The following is a 22,406-nucleotide window of genomic DNA, read 5'->3' as shown; positions in this document are numbered from 1 at the left end:
ACGTGAACCCCGGGGCGCCGTAGCGACATGATGGGTGGACTGGTGGAGTGTGTGGCGGTTGGTGAACATTTGGCCAATCGGGAGGTCGTGAAGTTTGTCTCGATTGGATCAAAATTGCATGCGATGGTATCGAAGGTGAACGGAGCAAGTGCTAAAATTGACCTACGTCTGCTATCGTTTGGCTGGTGAACTTTTCTATTGATCTTTCCGTTGTAAGGGCGAAGAAGTTTGTTAAAATGTGCTAAAAAGATGCGTCTGTTGCCGTACGACCGAACATGCCAAGATGAAGGTGGATTAACATACACTCATGGATAGGCAAGTGGCTACCTGAGTTAATTCTGAGTTTAAGGTTAGCTTAAGGAGACTCGAAGATGAAATACAATTCTTGTCCCAGTTTTTGGAACTCTAGAAATTGGAATGTTTACAGTAAAGGTAAATTTTGTTGAAGTATCAAGCAAGATATCAAGCATATCACAACCCTAGCAGCAGGCATTCTTCAATGCAAGCACATGATATCACAATCGCAGCATAGCTTACCACAACACTCGAACGATGGTATCAGCCAAGTACGACCCTAGGAGTATAAACGCACTCTGAGAAGAATTTTGACAACTAAACGATGTTTGCTTTGATCTGAAGAAATATTTATTGCATTTATCAAATTAGAAATACTTTATTTATTTAAAACCCTGTAATGTTTTATAAACAGGACTACTGATCATTAAGATATTCGTGCTCCTTCAATATAAGGAGGAGTTCCTAAGAATTAGAGATAAATTAGAGATAATTAGGATAACACGGATAATTGGCACATATTTCTGTTTTTTGTTAAAATTTGTGCATAATGTGTCACAGGTAGAGCTTTTTGAGGTATAATTTGCTTTAAGCATTTGAGCTCATTTTATCATATACAATTGGGTCTTTCAATTCTTCTGTCAACGGTGTTGTCGGGATATGTCAAAGTTCCTTTGGAACTGTCATTTCAGAGCTGCACGAATAATCAGACACCCGGATAATCGGCGCTGCACTGTTTAACACCTTTCATTGCACTCTAAAACTAATATCAGAACCAAAATGATGAAAAGGTAACGAAAGCAGTACAACTGTCTGGCAATTAAGGTCACAACTGCATTGCATAACGACAGGCTAAATAGTACACATGTGAAGTAATAGTAACCGACTTTTCCAATTGTACATACTACATGCCGGAGATAAGCTATTGTTTTTCTTTGTTTGCCCAATCCTGCAGACGCGTTGGTGGCGTTTGGAGTGATATTTGTAGCGTTTGCATAGGTGCATTACTCTCGCTGCACGGTGCGTTTTTGTTTGTCCACCAAACCTAGGGACTGGACGGGGATTATGGAAGGGTGAAAGCTAGAATCGAAATCTATTATAAAAGAAGTTAAGCTGAGCGCCCTCTACTCTGTCAGACAGTGTGTCAACAACCGCTTGCAACGATGCTTGGAACTTGGGTATTATCGCTGGGTGTGATCTGCCTGCTACAGGTATTAGACCATCTTTTCCCTTCCATTGTCCACCATAGACAGGTATGTTTGTAATCATTCTTGCTTGTAACCTAGTGTTCCGTGTCTGGGGAGCCACGTCCTGATTTCGCACTCCAAGCTACAGTATATGGCACGGGACGACTTGGGACCGCGATCGTTGCAACCCAGTCCACCGTTACGGACATCCAAGCCAACCTGCAAATCACACTCAACTCCACCTTTCCGGGACTGTCGGACCTGCTTCAGCTCACACAGGAAGTCGGCGAGACGGTCACCACACTGCTGGGAAATGTATTGAACCCTCTGGTGTCACTTGCACCCTCGAGAGCCTCGGCAGATGTGAGCCTGTTCAATACCGTGCTTGGAGAAATTGTGTCTTTCCGCAATTTCTTATCCACTCGCTTAAATGCGATCAACGTGCAGATGGGTTCCATAGTAAGGAGTGGCTCCCTACCGTCGCAGCTTGCTGAATCTTTGGGGCGTCTTGGTAACGGTCTGCTACTGTTGGCCAGAGCCCTGGAAGCACTTCAAAGCGCGGTTTCAGCGGTTCTCGGCCTGAACAGTGGGGAGGTCAACGTGTGCTCTCCCACGTCCATTCGACCGAAGCTGGTGTATGCGGTAGTATACGAGTTGCGCACTGTGAGGGCCTACCTCCCGCTGGTAACGTACGTGCTCACCAGAACGGTAGAAAACATTGCGCTAGCCGATCAGTACGTGGTACGCCTTTCTGGGGAAGCCCAGAACGTGCAGGAACCGTTGCAATACGTAAATCTGGTAACTGCTGCTACCAGCTCCGTTGGCACTGCAGTGAACAACGGCGCTTTTACGCTAGTTACCCGGTTTAACACCGTCCAGAGCGAAGTGTCAGCATTGAACAACATAGGCTCACTGATGGCATACGGCAAGGTGGTACAAGTGTTGTCCTCCTTCAACACCACGCTGGGACAGTTTAATGGGCTCGCGTCATCGTTGACCTCATCGCTGGCGGACATTGCCCAACAGTTGCAGAATGCGCTGGTGCCTAATGCAGGCACACCGACGGTGAACAACTCGGAGGTAGTAGCCGCCCTGGTGCGTACACTCGTTGCCAACGGTCCGTACGCACGGTACTGCTTCTACAAGTACGAGGAGCTAGTATTTGGACTCGCCAACACCGGTCTGCTAGGCGTGGAAGCTTGCGTTAGTAAGGAAGTGATGCGACTTCAGCAATTGCGCGCCACATTGCTTGCAACGGTTCCGCTGCTAATGTACGATCTGGATGACTTCACCGCCGAGCTGAGCGTATGCAATTCTACGTCAAACGCTTCCTCGCGTAATGACTGTGTCGATATGGTTAGTCTGCGAGGCGATGTTGTGGGTTAGCGTTGCGGTGCACTGTTATCACTGTTATCTACTTTCCTTTGTTTCAGGTCGCTGGTTATTACCTTGGAGTAGCAAGTAACTTCCGAACCACATTGTTTAACATGTACTCTATCGGTTCGACGGAGGCTCGTGCTAGTAGAAATCGACTATTGGCTTGTGTGCGGGTGCTGCAGTACGAGATTGTGGACGGCGAGGGACAATCCCTGAAGACCGACATTCAGCGCTGTGCTCAGAATGGACCGTAAATGTTATCATCATGCAACCAGATGCTTCCAGGGTACGACTAATAGACATTTTATAAAGAAAAAAATATATAAATAAATAAAATAACATTTAAAATTGAAAATATCCTGCAATTACCACAACTGTTATAATATGACAAATATTATACATTCAACATCCGATACTTGTAGAGGTAGTGATCAAAAGGTCATCACTGCAGATTACGTCGCTGAAGTTCGAGATTAAAGCGAATTTATTCCAATTGTGCAGTGCAAAAATTACGGGTTCGTTTGTACTCTCCCTTTCCGAAAATTCCCAAAATTCTACGTCAATCTGTTCAAGGTTGCGTCTCCGAACAAACAGAGAGGATGATCAAATGCGTTGATTTTATTGCTTTGTAAGTAAGTTTCGCCGACACAAAATGTTCAAACATTCTGGAAACACTTGTAAAGGTAACGAAGGAAAGATAACAACGAAGGTGTGACAAACATTTAAAACGAAGATCCGACATTCAGTGTGTATACTTTGAACCTCAGTCAAACTACACAAGCTTCATGAATGTCGCACTGCTAATAGATGCATGCGGTGGCGGATCTTCCTATAATCGGACTGATCGGCAACGAGGGGCGGCCGGGCAGGTTCAAATCAACCGTCATATTCAAATCAATTAAATTATTTAAGTTATTGTATATCTTAATCATTTGAATTATACGGCCATTAGCGCTATTTGTAGTGGATCTCAACTGTCTACCTGGCGCTAGGAAGTCAATACTTCCTATGATAGTCTTATGGAGAAATGTGCACTGTGCCGTCCTACTTCTATGTTCTAAAGGTTCTCCAGTCCAAAAAGCAAACATTCTAGTTTGGTAGTCAGGACAGGTGACCTTACTTGACCAAGGTAGTCGATAATATATTGCATTTTTGTAAATTTCCGCTGAATAGCTTCAATTCTCAATATCCTATCTTTTTGCCACGGTGACCAGACTGTACAAGGAGACTCAATGAAGGGACGAACTATCGAACAGAGCAGAGTGATTTCAAACAAAAACGATTCTTAAAATCTTACCTTTCTTACCTAAAAAAACTTAGTACCCGTAAAGCTTTAGAAATTGTCAAATCGAAGTGTTGTAGAAGTGTCAGTCGCTTATTGAGAAACACTCCAAGATCACGAGCTTCATTACTACGAGGAACAGTTCGCAATCTGATAATTATAATTTAATAAAAACAGTAATAGTAATAAATCATGATTAAACTAATAATAATTTAAAAATGTTGGATAGATTTAAGTACATTAGGTTAACTATTATAGCATGTTATATTTAATTATAGCATCGCGTTTCAATTACCTGGATTCCTCACATGGCAAATATTCCACCAACGGACACGACATCAAAGATCAACACTGAAAGTTGGTTTTTGTTTTGGTTAAGTTAAGTGACTTAAAAAAAGTTGCCCAAGTATTCATTTCCATTCCACACACCGTCACCAGTAATGCAAACAACACAATCGTTGTGTGACACAGGGTGACACCGTTGTGGCCCCGGCTCGAAGCAATCAATCTTCATTCGAAACAAATTTTAATGCGGGGACACTAAATCGGCAAGATTGGGTTACATGGGCTTTTTGGTGTGATGGTAGAACGGAGCATCGACTGCGCCACACGTCGATCGTTTCCCGATCGGCTTGAGGTACATGATCCGATAGGTTTGGAGCATCATCTTAACCTTGACCGCCTGTCGCTTGTCGCCTTTTGGGTAGATCGACATCGTCTCATTTCCTACCACCCGTGTTTGACAGCTTCCGCAGCGAACAACTCTTCCTGTCTCCGGTGGATAAGCAATGGCTCACCATCACGTGCTCCATCGGTTGCTTGCGGACGTTTGTACAAAACGATAATGGTAGCTGAACAACATTGCGGTCAGAAAATGTCACAAAGGTGACGAGAAGGCCAACGCGACCGAAACTGTTTTCTCTTTGTTACTCCTTCATTTAACGACTTCTCCTTTGCGACGGAAGATTCTGAGCTGCAAAGTACTCGATGGTCTTCTCCATGTCCAAGTGTACGATCATTTAAAGAATTTTTGAGCATTACGATCAGTTTGAAACTATACCTACATATTATTGTAAACCGAGCACCACGAAAACATAGCGCTGCACGATTTCGTATCCGAGTTTGCTTTCTTTTTCGTGTGTTTTTGTGAGCAAATGTTTAAACAATTGCTGCGGAAAAATACACAAACAGTGTGTGGCTGCCGTTGATGTAGCGTCTGCTAAGGTGAGTTCACCTTCTAGCTTGGATGTTTTGTAGCAGATATGTAGCAGTGGATGGATTGGTTCAACAATGTTTTTAACCTATTCCGTATTGGCACTTCTTGTTGTCGAGGTGAGTCGCTCGAAAGTTGCGCTGCCTGTGTCATATTTGAAATGTTTACCTATCTTTAGGGAGCGTTCTCCGGTCCAGTACCGGACTTTGGTCTTCCCGGAGCGGTAGCGGGCAGCTCACAAGTGATCGATGTGTCCGATCAAGCTAGCACACTGCTACAAACGGCCACGAATCGTTTAAACACCTCCCTGACGTCAAACTATGGGAAACTTCAAGCGACCCTGGTCCAACTGGGAACGTTCGCCAGATTCACTGCAAGCATTGATCGTTCCATCGTTGTACCCTTGCTTGCTCTGGTCCGTGACGCATCGGGTGATATAGCGGATAGCTTCAAACCTGTCGTCGATGGCATAACCGAAACGCAGGACTACATCCACAGCAAACTTCCGCTGGAGCTAAGTGGGTTGGAAAGCCTGATCAACCATGACGTACCGGATCGGCTCAAAGATGGTTTCGACTGTGTTCGCCGTGGATTGAATCAATTGAGTGCGAGCGTAACATTGCTGCAAGGTGCGATAATGGCTGCGGTAAAGGAAACAGGCACGGTCCGTTTGTCTGCGGAGGTTCTTCGAAAGTACGTAAGCTTCAAAACAGTGCATGATGTTGCACGTGCCGTTACTGCGGTGAAGGTTTGCCTTCCATCGATTATCGACTCGATCAATAGCACTATCGAAAGGTTGAAAACAGCGGACGATTTTGTTCTCGGCGTAAATAGCAAGGTTTCGAAGCTGTTGCACAGATTTGGCTGATGTTTTGTAAAACATAATTTCGATTTGAATTTTCTAATCAGATAATATACTTCTTTTTTCAATAATAGAGATTATTATCTGAATTTATATCGTTAACTATGTCTTTTATTTAGTTTGGTCGTGGTTTTACAAGATTGCCTCAAATAAAATACTGGAAATTAGAAGAATTACTCGTTTTGATAGGTCTCAGCATGGTTAACTAGAATTTTGGACCAATTTTGGACCAGATATTCAGCTTCGATCCGGATGAGATTCTAACTCCGACCGATGTGTTCGATCTACGGGGCACCCTTTTTTGTTTTGAGTTCAGTCAACGAATTGTAGAGCAAAATGAATTTTTAAGTTGCAAAAAAAATTAAAACATCATTTCAAACGTAAAAGCTGCTCCATTAAACGGTGAATGAAATCGTTCCTAACACTTATCGACCAACGGGCACAATGCCTTGACATTGCCCTGACGTGACTTTTCACAACTGAAGAAGCACCGCGTGTCGCGTGTAATTACTATCCCGGCTCGTTCACCCACAGTACCCAAGTAAAACTGACGAGACTCACGTGCCCCACACCACTTGGACATTTATCGCACCGTTTGACCTTCAGCCGTACAACAACCATGCGTCTCCATCGAGCGACCTTGAGCGTTAAACCCCCCCTCCGGGGATATGAAACCTCGCCCCGGTTGTTGTCTTTCCTGTTTTCCTACACCTTAAAAACACGTGGAGAAAGTGCGGCAGCACTAAGTTTTGTGGTGCAAGCTGTCAGACATGATAGAACGGTGAACGACAACGGCAACAGAATAAAAACGAAATAAATAGAATGAAATTATCACTTACGCTAACGAGCTCATAATGCACGTGCAGCGTGTTTGCTAACAGGCTGCTGAATGGGGGATGGAAATTTCCTGCCTGTTGAGCATCTTCCGCCCCAGCACCGGTTAACGCAGATCGCACCGATTAACGTTGATGTTGTCGAATTAAATCTAATTGTAGCAATCGAACCCGAAGAATAAACGCAAAAAGTGCACGTGTGTGTTGCGTTGTTTTTTTTTTTTTGCTCTTGCTTCGATGCACTTTTGTATGCAGTTTTTCGCTCGTTTATCACCGATGCACATGAACCGTTGCATCGTACCGGGGCGCTGTGAGTGTGTTTATGTGTTTTGTTTTAATAGAGTTCACTCGCAAGATTTTTTTTTTTCGCTCCCTATTATTCTTTCGCTCTCTCGCTTTCTCGAGTGCATCTCGGCCTCTTCGAATCGGCTGAGTGACACTAATGAGCCGGTTCGTCATTGCCCACACGGTGGTCCCGTTTCGTGTGCCGCCCATCTTTCGGAAGGGTAGTAAAAATCGTCGTGTTTACACCGCGGCAAGCAAAGTACGATGGTTGTAAGTTAAATGGCCATCATCGTCAGCGACACGTGACCGATGGATCACACATTTCAGTGGAAGCCACCCAGGGCAGAAAGAGAGAGAGAGAGAGAGAGCGTTGGTGCAGTTATAAACTTCAGTATACAAGAGATGCTTAAGGATATGTTTTTTACATGCTCTTGATTACGATAAAACATTGACAAGTTGACACGATTAAAGAGTTGACGTATCACATTTCCGCAATGAATTATTTGCAATTTTCCGTGTGATGTTTAGGTGATAAATTAATATTGAAATTCGTGGCTCTCTACTGTACAGTGCGCTCTTTAAATGTTAGACCAGAATAACTTACCGACCAGCAGCAGCCCAGATCGATGACATCCCGACGGTCACCATGCTTACAATCTCCACCAGCTCGCTGCGGCTTCTGACACGTTAATCAATGTCACGTCAAATCGAATTAAAATCATGCCCGACTAGTACGTTGCTGCGCTGGATCTTTGCTGGTTGCTCGTGGCGTTAGACCTGAGGCCGGGACGGGTTTCACCCACAAGTCGGGTTGACCGTTGTGAACAGTCCGCGTACTGGCAACCCGTTCGGAGTGCGATGGCGTTTATTAAGTTACGACAATCGTGGCGTATTGGTGGCCGTTCCATGGTGGCTAGTTGTCAGTCAGTTTTGCTTCCTCGCCTGTCAGTTGGACAACTGCACGTGGCGCTACGAAGTGATGCAGCGACCTCAGAAAGCCTAAATTACGCAGGTTCTATTTTGCTAGTTGGAGAATTCTTTTGAAAAATGAAATTGTGATTCCTGTTGCAAACATTAACACTCAATATTGCACATAAGATCACCGAACAGTTTCTGAATCCTGGTCACGGCACCAGCTGTTTAGAATTCTTGTAAGCTTTGTGGTGGATTTTGGCAAGTTGGAAATAAGCTAACAACGCATTGAGATGACGTTTAGAGGTTATAACTGTTGTAAGTAATGAACAACGACCAAATTGAACACCTCGCATCTATAACGTCTTGTGTTAATAAAGAGTATCATTTATCATTATCATTTTACAATCATGTTCGAAATTTTAAATGTTTGGCGAGACCATTCTTATGCTAGTAGTAAAATGTTGAATGTTATATACTTTTTGATTGCTGCTACTAACTTAAAATGAAACTTCCACCCTGCTTAATCATCCCTTTAATCGCTTGTGCCATAAAAGGAACCACTCTCGGCGGTGATTTATTGCCTCGGTACTGGTGGCAATTTTTGGCCTCGTTACACTTTTCCCCACCCAACGATGCTGCACAACCACATGCGATCGGACGTACGTACCTCACGCGTGTGTTTGTGTGCCGGTAAGCGATTCAGCAATGTGCGCACAAATCTTTGGCTTGCGTCTACCCAGCGTCGATGCCGAACGCGCAAAATAATTCACCATTTAATTAACTCATCTTTCACGTTTCGTCTCCACCGGTGCGCTGTGGTTGTGTTCCGATCACTTCCACTTTGCTGATGTGTGCTAAATGGTGCAACCACCTTCACCCTATCTGCACCCACTGTGTCATCCTTCCTGTATTTTCGTTTTTGTTTTTTTGTTGGCTTCCATGCTCCACCATTTCGCTGGATGTAACGATCGCAAGGGACAACGGAACCTGGAATGCGTGGTGCAGCGACCGTATCCGCCAATTGCGCGGTTTCGATTCGAGTGCTGGCAATATCTGATTACGTACGTTTGGGTTGAAAATAATATTTTAAATTTAAACATTTCTCAACATAATAACGTTAATAATAGCCACCCGACTGCGCCACCTTCGGCAGCAGTGGCAGCTCCGAGACGGCGACGCATCGACCGCCTGGCATCCTCCCAGGAGGAATCCAACCTCGCGCAACCAGTGCGGTCGATCGCAGGAAGAGTCGGTCTCGTTTTGATGCCCACCAATGCTTTGGGGGAGGGTATTTATAGCGGCCCTGATGCCGCACTACTTGCGTTGATATTCCGGTGCACAGTCGGGTGGGCACGGGAGGGCGCACCAGGCGCCGGATGGGGGTCGATGTTTCGTAAAGACTCGGCGACGTACCATTTTTCCAAATCGGGCAGTACACCGTGGGGGAAACGGAGGACGCTGCTGAGGATCTCCTTAGACGTGGATGGTCGCACGATCGCTAGCGACGACGGCTTCAAATGATTGTCTATTAATAATCTGTAAATCATATAAACTGTTTCTTGCTAAGCGAGTGTACCGGCAGAGGTGGCAACCAGTCCGCTCGGGTGTATCTTTGACCAACGCTTGCACGGTGTACTATCGCTGCACCGTGGGTACAAATTTGAATTGGCGATAAATAGCGCGCGCACGGGGAATAATCGAACCCGCCTGCCGGTACTTTCAAATGGGAGGGGGGGGGGGGGGGGGGGATGGAGGGCTGTGAATAATAAAGTTGAAACCAACTGTTGATTAAATATGACCGTTTGCCAATTGAATTCGAACCAGTTAAATGATAAGTGACTTCCTCCCAGTTGAGAAATAATCATGGAAGATGGTTTTTATTTTTCCAGCAGACCAAATAGAGTCCTTCTTTATGATTTTTTTTCAATGATGCTCACAGCATTAACACCTTTTTGGTGCTTATTTGCTATTCGGAATAATGTATTACTTTACATCTTACTTTTACATTTACTTTACAATTAAATGAACCAATGTTGTGGAAATAAAACAATGACTGTTTTATATCAACGATTTAGATTATATTAATTTATGTTTGGCATTATATCCTGGTCACGGCACCACTAAACTATTGTTGCACGACGGTGATGGTAATGTTTTGGTAATGGTACTGTTACTTTCTCGTTCTCTGTTATGTTTTTGCAATAGCTGCAACTCTTTTTGCTAGCTGCCGACGGTGGCAGCAGACACTCGCTTACTATCATTTTTGTTTTACTGGTGTGTGTTTACTGATTGTCTAGTAGTTTGAGCTTGAGGTTTGGCGAACCGAACGCGCTATCAATGATGTATTGTTGTAATGATTTTAATTTTAAATAAATAGTAAAACGTGTACAGCAATACTTGCAGGTGTTTCCTATCAGTCCTACTAGAGTGGCTTAAAATAAGTAAATTTTATTTATAATCCGTTTGGATCATTTTCCTGCCCAAAATGTATCACTGAAATAAAGGAAATCAAGGATGCTGAATCGAGCTGATGGTTGTCGATGAATAACTCAAGCATTACCGGTGGAGCGCCGGAGTATAGTTTGCAACTAGGAACGATAGTGCATTACAGACGAAAAGATGCCACTCATATACAGCAGGAGAGCCCTGTATCAAAAGGTGTAATAATTGTCACGTATCTTTGTTAGATCCTTCAATGAGGGTTCCTGCAATCCCCAGTAAAATCTGAGTTTTGTCGTGCCTGTACGATTCCTGTGTAGGTTCCTCTAGAATTCCTCAAGGAAGTGTTCTCAGTCCTCTTCTGTTTCTCTTATTTGTCAACGACTGCATCTCCATCCTTCTTCCCGAAGGATTCCTGCTCTTCGCAGATGATATCAACATTTTCCTTCTTGTAACCTCGTCTGCTGGCTGTAGTACTCTTCAAACCTGTCTGGTGTCACAAGAATGGTCCTATTCCTCTGTCCCGATAAGTGTTGTGAGATAACGTTTACCAGATCTGTTTTAATTCCGTCCAGGTAGACTCTGTGTGATACAGTTATACGTCGTGTATCGTTTGTAAAGGATCTTGGCTTGACGAGACACTCTCACTCCCATGTTGATTATGTTATCAGCAAAGTTAACAAATCACTGGGTCAAGGTAAAGGTACGGCTTTCGTCTGACATTGACTGGTCCCCTCTGCCTGAAGTCCCATTACTGTTGTTGAGTTCGATCTACCCTGGAATACGCAGCTGTAGTCTGGTCTCCCCGCGATCTACTGCGATGGCCAGAGTGGAGAGTGTTTAGCGTAAATTCACTCGTGTAACAGTTTGATGCTTCCTAAGCGTTTAATATTTTGATCCCCGTCACCTTCGCGATAGATTCTCCACTCTCCTGTGGGATATTCAGGGCCACACCAACTACGGCTTGAACGACCCTCTTTTTTGAGCTCTGTGGGCTTACAACAACAATTACCATCTATTCGCCGAAAATGTTGCTCTGTCCCACTTTCGTGTTCGTCTCCGTGAATTTTCCTCTATTTCCTCATAATCCTTTATTATAATCCTGTACCTTTTCTTGCTATTAGTTATTTAAAATAACTTGTTGTTATTTTGATTTGTTAAACCACTTTCGGCGGACAATTTTGTTAATAGTAATAATTCAGTCTGGAGTTAAACTAAAACTTGAGAACGGAGTTGAAACACGTCAAGCTTTTCTCACTATATGACGCTTTTATCGAGATCGTTAAGTAGTGTGATACTTTATTTTCAGATTCGTATATCTCTTTAAAGTACTGTTGATAATCATTATTGGTTGGTTTAGTCATCCGCCGTTGGACCATCCTTAGCACAGCTTCGGATTTCGTTGGTTAGGGTCGTTTCGGTGATCTCCACCAGATTCATCTTAACCAGCTCAACACAAATGAGGAACCGATTTGCGCTTGCCACCGTCTCTGATTCAATCAAATCAAACAAAAACTGCATCTTAAGCCCGAACTGTGTGGCGATATCGTTGTAGAACCCGGAAACCTGTGTGGGAATTCGACAGATGTGTCAGCACACTTGCAAACAATGCGCAATCTGGTGTTCAAATGGCACTTACCGCGAGAACACATTCGTTCAGCTTCGATGAGGGTGTTAACATATCGCACAATATCAATTCCCCGGACATAGACGAGAAATCCGTCCACAGTTGCTCCTTAGCAATCGATAAGGTGTCTTGCAGAACCTTTAGGCGTGGAATCTCTTTGTCAAAGCACAATCCGGCGCTGTCCGCGAGGGAGGTAACGAACCCAAACACCAGCCCGAAATACTTGTTAAAACAGAACTGTGCGTATTTGCCATTCTCAATCACAGTTAGAATGAGACTATCGAGCAGATCGGACGATATCTGGCCGGGATTGGAATTCACGGCAAGGGCTTTCGAAATCGTATCGATGAGCTTCTTCAGTTGTGCTTCCATCGCCGGATAGCGCGTGGGGGTGAGTGTTCCAAATGCCGTACTAAAGCTGCCCACCGCATCTTTCACCTTGCCAATATCTGGCGAGTTGGGAATTTGTGTGAGTGCGTCAATGTCGGTCTTCACAGTGGCAAAATCATCGGAGTACATGTTAAGGTCGGTTTTAACCTGGGCCGATATCGCGTCCGTTACGGTTTTTACGGACGTAATCGCCGTTGTTGTAATATCGCCCGACTGTTGCATAGCTTGGAACACCAGCAGCAGGTAATCGTCGGCTAGATTAATGTTCTCGAGTGTGCTGTCGATCGTGAACTTCACTAACGGCAGGTAAGCCTTCAGCTGGTTGATGGAAAACACGACATTGTACACGAACGCTGGTTTGACGAATTTCTTCACTAGCGAATCCGTCAGTGACGCTACACCACCAGCCTCGGTAGCGGCATCATCGATTGCCTTCTTGAGCGCCTGCAGTTTCGCCTTGAGATCATCCAATCCTTGCACGATCCGGTTGAAACCATCGGTTAGCTGCTTGGGTATGTAGTCGAGACCTTGGCTGTTGAAGTGAGTTTTGAAGATATTTTTTATCTCTGCAATATCCGTTGGAAGCTGCGTACTGATCGCAGTTTTAACGTCAGTGATCTTCGTAAACACGGCGGTGAACACTGTAGACACATCGCCGGACATATCGGACACTAGGCTCGTAACGAGTGGCACCAGCTCACCGCCCAGGTCCACTGTCACCGATGCGATCTTATCCATAACATTCGCCAATGGTTGCAGTGCTTTGTAGTTGGCCTCAGCGGTAAACGGTGTATTGTCGTCCACCGCTTCCAGCACGGATTGTGCCGCATCGACGGCCGTCGACACCTTGCCACTGCTCGTGATCGTAAGGCTGATGCCAAAGTCAGGTTTCGCCATAGCCATCGGCAGAATCTACGGAACAGAAAGTAGTGACACGCGTATAAGTTGTGGTACAGCATCATATCCCGCTCATGGTCGTGTCCACCTGCACTAGACTCTGCACGCACAGCGCTAACGCTAGCAGGCGCATCATTGCGATACCACAGTTCGTCTTCCGGAGCGATAAATGGGCAACACCAACTTCAACTAGAACTACCAGTATGGGGCAAATCTGTCCAAATCTCACCACCAATTGGCTGGTGAATACTGATACGTGGTAACCGATGCTGATCCAGCTGGAAAAGTGTTGTGCGCAGTGTGCGACGTATGTCTGTTCGTTCCGTGTCGCGTTCCAGCTGTGCAAAGAGTCCCGAAACCAGACATGCAGAACGTCGCTTAGTCCGAGATTTGCAGTGCAGATTTTTCCCTTCTCACTTCACTCACTCACATATCAGTTCTGGCCGTCTGCTGTGAAGGTTGCAGGTGCGGATGGATGCTTTATCGGTGAGTCGGGTGATTGCAAAAACCACCATAACTGAACCGCACGAATGTGTTCGGCCACTTGCTTGCTCCCTGCAGGCGATCGGTATAGGCAAATAAAATGAGCGTACAATCAATGTGTGTGCGTCAGCTTTTTATTGTTCTGATGGAAATGTTGCTTGAGCCGTTATCGCAAATCATAACGCTAAACCTTCCGTCCCATCGTGGAATGAAACAATCAACTATCACTGTAAAGTTAGCTTTATTTCCCCACTACTTGCTTAATCGTTCTGTTGCAATGGGCCGAATTCGTCACAGTCGGCAATCTTTGCCATCAGCATTGGAATTTCCGTGTTTCCGAGCGAAGACTGAGACAAACGCATGCAAATCTTCAACCTGTTGTTGGTGGCCTTAATCTCGTGGCTAACGACATCGTACCCGAGCGCAAACATTTCGCCAAATGCTGACTCCAGCTTTGTGTAGATCGCTGCCATCTGATGATCGAGAGAGAGAGAGAGAGAGAGGATGGTATAAAAAATGTAGTAAAACCCAGCCCCATAATAGTGTAAACCCATCACATTGCACTTACCGAAGCGACACACTCTTCCAAGTTGGCCGTATCAACAATTTTATTGCACGTCACCAAATCACCGGAGATGTCTTCAAAGTCGAAAAACAGCAGCTCCAGCATCAGTTCGATCGTTTTGCGGAAGTATTCCAGCCGTATCACCTCCTTGTCGACACATTCGCCTGCTTCGATCGCGATTGTTTCCAGCATGGCGAACAGATAGTCCTTGTACTTGTAGAAGCAGTACTGCGAGTAGTTGCCGTTTGCGACGAGCGTTGTTATCAGCGCGTTCACCAGATAGCTGTCGTAGATGTAGAACAGCGGTGCGGTAACATCGTACACGTCGAGCACCGCATCCTTCATGCTGTTCAATATGGTTATGATGGTGGGATCTTTGGAACCGAGTGCGACTAAGTTGGCGGAAAACTTGGCCAGTGTCGATGCTAACTTGCCCGCGCTGGCAGCGGTGCCGAGGTTAATAAGGGTGGCATAACTCCCGCTCAGTTTTCCCAGATCGGTACCGATGGCCTTCATCGTGTCGGTGATGGTTTTATCGATCGACGCAATAATCTCGTCCAGACTAGCGGCGACACTCGACTTTTCGCCAATGGTACTGTCCACCTTGGCGGAAAGATCCAGCATGTACTGGTCGGCAATGGCGATATCCTCAACCGTACTGTCAACGGTGTACTTCAGCACTGGGACAGTAGCGCGTAGCAGCTGAAGCGCGTAAACGAGCTGCGCTACTACCGAACGCTTAAGATTCTTGACGATGATGTCCGTCGCTATATTGGTGGTACTACCAGCCTCAATAACCGCATTCTGAGCACCAGTTTTGAGATCCTTGAGGCGCGATTTCATCGGCACCAGTGCTTTGCTGATGTGCTGTAAACTGTCCTGGAATTTTTCGACCAGTGGCTTCCCGATCAGCTGTACGAGCGGGTTAGTCAGCCCCGGTAACGTTACGTCTGCAAATGTAATCGTATTATCGACCGCATCAATTGCCGCGCCGAACACGGTATCGACGTTGCCGCTGGAATCGCTCGCAAGGGTAGTGATGCTGGTGACGAGCGCAGTTGCCAATGTTTGGAACTGGGTCGCCACATCCTTCACGACCGTCAGCACACTGGGAAGTAGCGGTAACTCCGACCGAACGACATAGTCTACGGCGGACTTTTTCACACCAGCAATGAAGGTTTTCGCATCGTTCGCGGCGATCCCGACCCTGCTGGACCCCTGCACGGTTACGCCGAGTGCAAACTCGGGACGTGGTTCCGCCGCGGTGTACTGGGATGAAGCAAGGTAGAAGGTGCTTTTGGTACATGTCTGGTGAAACGTATCTTCTAGGATGGTGTGCCTAGCCTTACCTGTAGCAGTACCAGCACGCACAAAGCTGCTATCGAATATCCCATCCTAATCTACGCTTGACTATGACCGGATGACTAGCTTGAGATGCGCTAGCTGGAAATATGACAATAGGAGAACGATCGTACGTTGTGCTACTGCGGCCCGCAATACATTCAATGCCATGTCATCCGCCGACGGAGCCCAATTCGGAGAATTGTGACGGGCACGCGATCGGGCGACCACATGTCCAAACAGGCTGTGTACACAGTGCGCCGGCGAGGTTGAACGGTCCTGACACTGGAAAAGAAAAAAACGATTTCATGGAACCGAGCGACACACAACACACAGCGATGTTGTTAGTTTCGCATGAAAATAGGCAATGGTGGGCAGGAAAAACAAAAGTTGCCTGTTATACATAGAATGTTCACTCAATTTCGCTCGTGTCCAAGCACTTTTTCGGATAAGGATTGCAAGCAGTAATATTATGAAATCTGCTCAGGTTCTTTCTCGTGTGGAGCTATATTGCTGCGTGCTACGCAAATCAATAAATCTGTACAAATACCTGTTGCGCGAAGCGTAGCAAGGAGATATTAGCAAGGAAGATAAAATAACAACGAATTGCAAAAACAGGGTTTATGTGTTGGTTTGTTGCTTTTGGTTTCGTGATGGTTCGTAACGCACCAGACAATTCGAATTCCAGTACGCACTAGAAATTAGAACCATAGCAATACCCTCAAGGACGTAAGAATTTAATCACCATTATTGGAATGTGAGGGGATTTGTTAAATTTGACACTAGAACGAATGAATCAATGAATGTTAGCGGCACTAAACCCGCCCTTCAAAAGTTCAGATAGTTCTCCACTAGACTAGATCTGGACTTAAGAGTTAATATTACTTAAGCTTATCGGTCCCGCTATCAGAGATGATGACTACTAACATGAACAAAAGCTAAATTTCCCTTACTGTTGTGTTTCTAAATTTTGTGAACAATTTTCACTATGCAATCGAATTAATTTTATATCGACACAATATATCTCCTAAAATCACTACCCGGCTTGGTTGTTGCTAAAAAAATTGTCGGGAAAAAAAATTGCGTTATTTAAACAGATGAACTGAGTGTCGCATGCAGGTTTACGCGGTGCCGCGTGTGAGATCATTTCAAGTGTAACAGCATCACCACCGTAATTCAGTTGTGTACGAAGCATAGCTAGTATTGGGTAAAGCATTGAAACAGCCATCATTACGAGCACTACGAACGAACGACGCCACAGTACGGTATGGATCGTGTCGCTCTTCTGCTACTACTCCTACAGGTAGGACGAGACGCATTGCATATTCTGGGCGAGTTGATAGGACCTTTGACAATACCTTCCAGTGTTCGCTGGCCCGCGCCAGCCCCGACTATGGATTATCCACCAGCGTCGTCGGTACGGCGCGAGTGTTGTCCAGTGTGAGCGCAGCATCCACCTACCTGGACACACTGGCCGCATCACAGCTAGTGCCCGCAACCATCACGCAAACGGTGTTCGGTTTACCGAGCATGGTGCAAAAACTGCAACAAACCGGCACCGTCGTGTCGCAGGACGGTACCAGCATCGCGAACGCTCTGTCGACCCTCACGCAAAGCAGCACCGGAGATCCAACCGCACTGTTTGAGGCAGTGCTAAAGAGCATTCAAGATGCGCTTGACCATATCGCACAGCTGCTACCGGCGACCAAATCCAGCCTGTCCGCTATCGTCGGAGAGAATGTACCAGACCGGCTGACGGATAGCTTCGGGCGGATAGTAACCGCTTTGCAGACACTGCAGACGCAGATAGGCACGCTGAAGTCGGCCATTCTTGCTGCTGTGGCGGAGGCTGGTTCCGCGACCACCATTTCGACGACCATTCTCGTAAAGCACATCACGGTGAAAAAGGTGTACAACATGGTACAGACGGTGCGGAACTTACGTGCCTATCTTCCAGTGGTACGATACACGCTCAACACCTCCATCGAGGATGCGGTGGAAGCGGACAACTACCTCAAGACCTACGCCGCCACCGTGGCTTCGCTGGACGACATGGTAAAGCTGGTGCTAGACTCGCTCGATGCTGCAAAGGAAGGGTTCTACGCTACGGTAAAGTCGGGCGTAAAAGCTCTCGCTGCATCCTACAAGACCGTGCAGGACGGTACCCTCGCACTGCCGATAAACGATGTGACGGCACTGGGAACAGAGATCACTGCGATGCTGAGCAAATTTACCACCACTTTGGGAGATCCGGACAAGGATGTGATCGCCGTGGCTACTCAGCTGCAGGGCTATCTCGACGGTGTCAAGAGCATGGTCTCGATAACCGACCCAGAAGTAATCTCCCTCGCCGACAGTAAATTGATTGCGACACTCATACAAACCCTCATCTATAGTGGACCGTACTCACGCTACTGTTTTCACAAGTACAACGCACCGGTGAGTTACCTCATCAGCTATCTGCTCGACGAATCGATGGTCTGCATCGACAGGGAGATACCACGGCTAGCAAACCTCGCCACAGCCGCCCAGTCCATTCTCGATGTCGATGCATTAGATTTTGAGGACATCCTCGACTGGCTAACCATCTGCAACGAGCTGCAGGACGAAACCGACCGGACCGCCTGTGTCACCCGGGTAAGCAGCTTGGGGGAGATTCCAGGAGTTCTGTTTTTTTTTTGTTTTTGTTTACGATTCTAGTCTAAACTTCCCTCCCACTGGGTCGTCACTCACGCTCGTTACAGATTTCACAATCATACAAACCGCTGGGAGACTACTTCGCCGACAAGTACAGTTTGCTGTTCGAGCTCACAACCAGCGAGGTGAATGCGAGCAAACAGCGGCTAAAGATTTGCATCGGTCTGTCCAGGCGCTCCATTTCGGATGGATACATTTCCGATCTGCAGGACGACATCAAGCAGTGTGCTGCCAAAGGTCCAAACAAATAGCCTTGTTACAATAAAATAAATGCAATACTAAACCAAACCAAGCGCGTAAACTGCTGTTCCGTGTGTGCGTTAATAATGATAAAGAAGAATAACCAAGACGCAAGTAGATCGTTCGGTGGTCTGGTGGATATGTGTTGGGATAGGGAAAAAGGGTAGACTTAGGACGCACTAACTGTGCTGCGATTCGCTGCTGTGTGCGTGTGAAATTCGCGCTAAGAGCTTCGGTGCTGCCACCGGAGAGCTGTCTCCCAGCTAGACATATTTGAACAGCAGGACTGTCGAGCGTTTCTTTTTTCGCGCTCCGAATGCTGTTCTGTTTGCTGTGTCTGTTTGTATCCCTATCAGAGACGTGGCGAAATATTATGTGACCTGATATCGAACCAAGCCCGAAATAAGATTGAATGTAGGAAAATTTAAAATTCGTTGAAAATTTAATTCTATGATCTGAAAAAGGCGTAATATATCGGCACTATTACTATGATTATGAATAAATTATTCGATAGATTATGATTTCAACCCAGTGTTGATCGTCAATGTCCTTAATTGGTGCTGGAGTTCGTAGGACTATGGTTGGTCGTGATATAGGCTACGTTACTGACATTATTTAAAGAATGTAAATGAATCTCCGGTCAGGAGGATTTCCAGGATTTCTTGCTTTTAATCCTGATTTATATTGAACTGCGTGGTTCCCTTCGCTATGCAAAACCAATCAATCAGCAACGCTAGAGTAATGCTGTAAAAACGGTGTGACAAATTAGTCTAGACCCCTTCGCAAACTTCGTCACTGTGAACTTTCAAGACAGCAGGACAGCGTCAAGATGAAGAAAACAACCAGCTTTTCTGCTTAAAACGTGGGCTCTCTCGCAGCCACGGTGATGGAAAATTTCAAACGTACCCGCCCGAGATTGGCTTAGTTTAAACAGCTGCTGCTGTGCCAAAACCGTACTGTCGTACGGTGCTGCTGGAAGTGCTGCTGCGGTGCGGAGGAACAAAACACAACCAGCGTGTATATAAGTGCAGTGGGCAGACGGGATGCAATCAGTTTCTTGTCCTCTTGCTTAGCAGAGAACGTCTACGAAATGAATCGGCTAGTGTTAGCGTTCGGTATCGTCTGCTTACTGCAGGTAAGTACTGGTTGGCCACGTCAGCAAGTACACGCGCAACCTTTTGCCCCCCCGGACAAAGCTGATAAAGCGATAGCGCTGGGGGAGGTGCGTACGTGGGTTTGCTAATTTCTGGTTTCATCCTTCCCTTCACACGCAGGGACTCTCTGCTGAGCCAAAACCAGAATTTGGTCTGACAAACAGCATTCCGGCGAGCGGCAAATTAACCACAGTGAAAGGCGCTGTAAACACGATTTCGAATGAAATCAAGGCGCTTGTTGTGCCCACTTTAACTTCCGGCATGACCAAACTCGATACTACCAAGACGAAGATTGTAGCCGTTATCAACGATTTTGATACTAAGACGAAAGCTATTACCGCTGGCTACGAAAGCTTACTAGCTGCTACCGATGGCAACATCAATGGTGCTTTTGCACCGCTCCTCACAGCAATTGACGATGCCGTTACCTACATCGCTGGTGATGGTGCCGCCATTTCATCGGCCCTTTCCGATCTTACTTACACCGGCATCTCGGATGAGCTGACCGATGCGTTCACCCGCATTACTGCCGGTTTGTCGGACCTGAAAACGAAAACCAATACCGTTAAATCGGCCATCTCGGCTGCCGCGTCTGCCGATGGCGGTGCTATGGTCAGCACGGCTACGTTGCGTCAGTACGTTACACTGAAAATAATGTACGACGTGTTGAATTCCGCCACCAAACTGCGCACATACCTGCCACTGGTGAAGTACATCCTGACGATCACTCTCGAGAACCTTAGCGAAGCGGACACTTACGTGAACGCTTTGAAGACCGCTATGAACAGTGATGTTAGCGCGGTTACCAACAGTTTCAAAGGTGAAATCAAAACGTATACCGACGCAATCAAAACTGCGGTGTCCGGAAAGTTTGCCACAGCCGATTCTGACGTCGGTGGCATTCAATCAACTGTAAGCGGCATGACCCCTCTTATGGCCGCATCGGGGCTTACTGATCTGAAGGCAAAAATATCTCTCCTGAAAGGATATTTCGGAACCTCCAGCCTTGGTAGTGGAACTACCGCGATGGCGACTGCCTTCACCCACATTGAAACAGCTCTTGCGGACCTGATCACTTCGCTTAAGAACGCTGTCACTGTGACCGATAACCCGCTGGTGAATAAGCTGATCGACACGCTGATGGGCAATGATGAGTACGGTCGCTACTGCTACAACAAGTACAAGGATTTGGTCAAGGGTCTGTTTGATCTGTCCTTCGATGCCAGTTGGATGTGTGTGGATAAGGAAACCGCACGTCTTCAGCACTTGCAGTCCACGCTTACACTGATCATCGAACAATTGGCTTACGACTACGAAGATATTGTATCGCAGGTTGGCGTATGCAACAATCTTTCAATCGCCGGTGATACCGCCAATACTAGCGCTTGTATCGCATCGGTAAGTCACACAATCCACTGCACGCACTGCATCAAATCGTTGCTGTTTGGTTTTATTCTGAATTTCGTTTCGTTTTCTCTTCCTCAGCTGACCGCTTTCTACAACGATTTGTTCGCAGCTACCAAGACCAAGATTGATTTAGTGTTCACGATCGCCTCGGACGAGGCCGTCGCCGTCGAGAACCGTCTGCTTATCTGCTTCAACCTGGTCAACCTGGACACGTCCGTTACGCAGGTGGCGACAATCACCGAAGGACTCACTATTTGTTCCAACAGTGGTCCTAAAGGTACGGATTAAGCGTGTCACATGTCCACACGCCCTACCATCCTGCAATGGCAGACCTACATAACAATTGGTGCCAGAGAAATAGCTTGAATAAATGCAACGAACCTACTGCAAACGACTCTATCGCAGCTAGAAAAAAAAAATGTAACAAGAAAATTTGTCATTGCTCGCAAAGTATTTTGCCTAACGAATTTCTAGAACTCGCGTTGTTAGTGATAGAAGAAGAACAACACGTACACGTGTGACAGCTGCAAAACCATCTGTTACAATATGCCTAAACCTTAAGTTGTTCTTAGAATCACTGTACTGATATTGGATATGAGATTCTGAGGATACGATTCAAAATTTGTATATCTACAGGGTGGTAACAACCGATCACAAGGTTATTAAATGTGTGTATAAGGTCATAGCAACAAATGAAGACTTTAACTGTACTGCCACGGAAACGGTTTCTTTTTGATCATCACTAAAAGCATTATCAACGCTGGATGATGATTTTTTTAGTCCCTGTACAACCTGTATCTTATGGAGTAGGTTCATTGGTTTCCATAGGTGGAAAAAAGCATAGGCTACTCCGATCAGTAGATAAAGCGAGTTGCTCAGATCTTTGCTAGAGTATTGTTCAGTAATCTGGTCTCCTAC

The 22,406-nt window shown here is 46.0% G+C and overlaps 6 protein-coding genes across 6 annotated transcripts; 4 read left to right on the top strand and 2 right to left on the bottom strand.

Moving 5' to 3' along the window:
• Positions 1-1,457: 1,457 nt before the first annotated feature.
• On the top strand, positions 1,458-3,112 carry LOC128302957 (uncharacterized). Its single transcript, XM_053039809.1, has 3 exons — positions 1,458-1,505; positions 1,581-2,837; positions 2,915-3,112. Exons 1-3 carry the CDS (start codon positions 1,458-1,460, stop codon positions 3,110-3,112), a joined length of 1,503 nt encoding a protein of 500 aa, XP_052895769.1.
• A 2,318-nt stretch (positions 3,113-5,430) lies between these two features.
• LOC128302956 (uncharacterized) lies at positions 5,431-6,221 on the top strand. Its single transcript, XM_053039808.1, has 2 exons — positions 5,431-5,472; positions 5,532-6,221. The coding sequence occupies exons 1-2, from the start codon at positions 5,431-5,433 to the stop codon at positions 6,219-6,221; spliced, it is 732 nt and encodes a 243-aa protein (XP_052895768.1).
• A 5,822-nt stretch (positions 6,222-12,043) lies between these two features.
• Positions 12,044-13,737, bottom strand: LOC128305073 (uncharacterized). Its single transcript, XM_053042362.1, has 3 exons — positions 13,690-13,737; positions 12,327-13,616; positions 12,044-12,253 (listed from the first exon to the last, which is right to left on the bottom strand). Exons 1-3 carry the CDS (start codon positions 13,735-13,737, stop codon positions 12,044-12,046), a joined length of 1,548 nt encoding a protein of 515 aa, XP_052898322.1.
• A 607-nt stretch (positions 13,738-14,344) lies between these two features.
• LOC128305143 (uncharacterized) lies at positions 14,345-16,043 on the bottom strand. The gene is made up of 3 exons (XM_053042458.1): positions 15,999-16,043; positions 14,653-15,918; positions 14,345-14,557 (listed from the first exon to the last, which is right to left on the bottom strand). The coding sequence occupies exons 1-3, from the start codon at positions 16,041-16,043 to the stop codon at positions 14,345-14,347; spliced, it is 1,524 nt and encodes a 507-aa protein (XP_052898418.1).
• A 1,211-nt stretch (positions 16,044-17,254) lies between these two features.
• Positions 17,255-18,938, top strand: LOC128305119 (uncharacterized). Its single transcript, XM_053042423.1, has 3 exons — positions 17,255-17,293; positions 17,356-18,627; positions 18,735-18,938. The coding sequence occupies exons 1-3, from the start codon at positions 17,258-17,260 to the stop codon at positions 18,936-18,938; spliced, it is 1,512 nt and encodes a 503-aa protein (XP_052898383.1). The 5' UTR covers positions 17,255-17,257.
• Positions 18,939-20,017: 1,079 nt separating this feature from the next.
• LOC128305309 (uncharacterized) lies at positions 20,018-21,776 on the top strand. The gene is made up of 3 exons (XM_053042690.1): positions 20,018-20,062; positions 20,202-21,479; positions 21,567-21,776. The coding sequence occupies exons 1-3, from the start codon at positions 20,018-20,020 to the stop codon at positions 21,774-21,776; spliced, it is 1,533 nt and encodes a 510-aa protein (XP_052898650.1).
• Positions 21,777-22,406: the final 630 nt, after the last annotated feature.

The sequence above is a fragment of the Anopheles moucheti genome, chromosome 3, assembly GCF_943734755.1.
Source record: "Anopheles moucheti chromosome 3, idAnoMoucSN_F20_07, whole genome shotgun sequence".
In the NCBI taxonomy this organism is placed as follows: Eukaryota; Metazoa; Arthropoda; class Insecta; order Diptera; family Culicidae; genus Anopheles; species Anopheles moucheti.
Note: the sequence above shows the minus strand (reverse complement) of the source record. Positions and strands in the feature narration are given on the sequence as shown.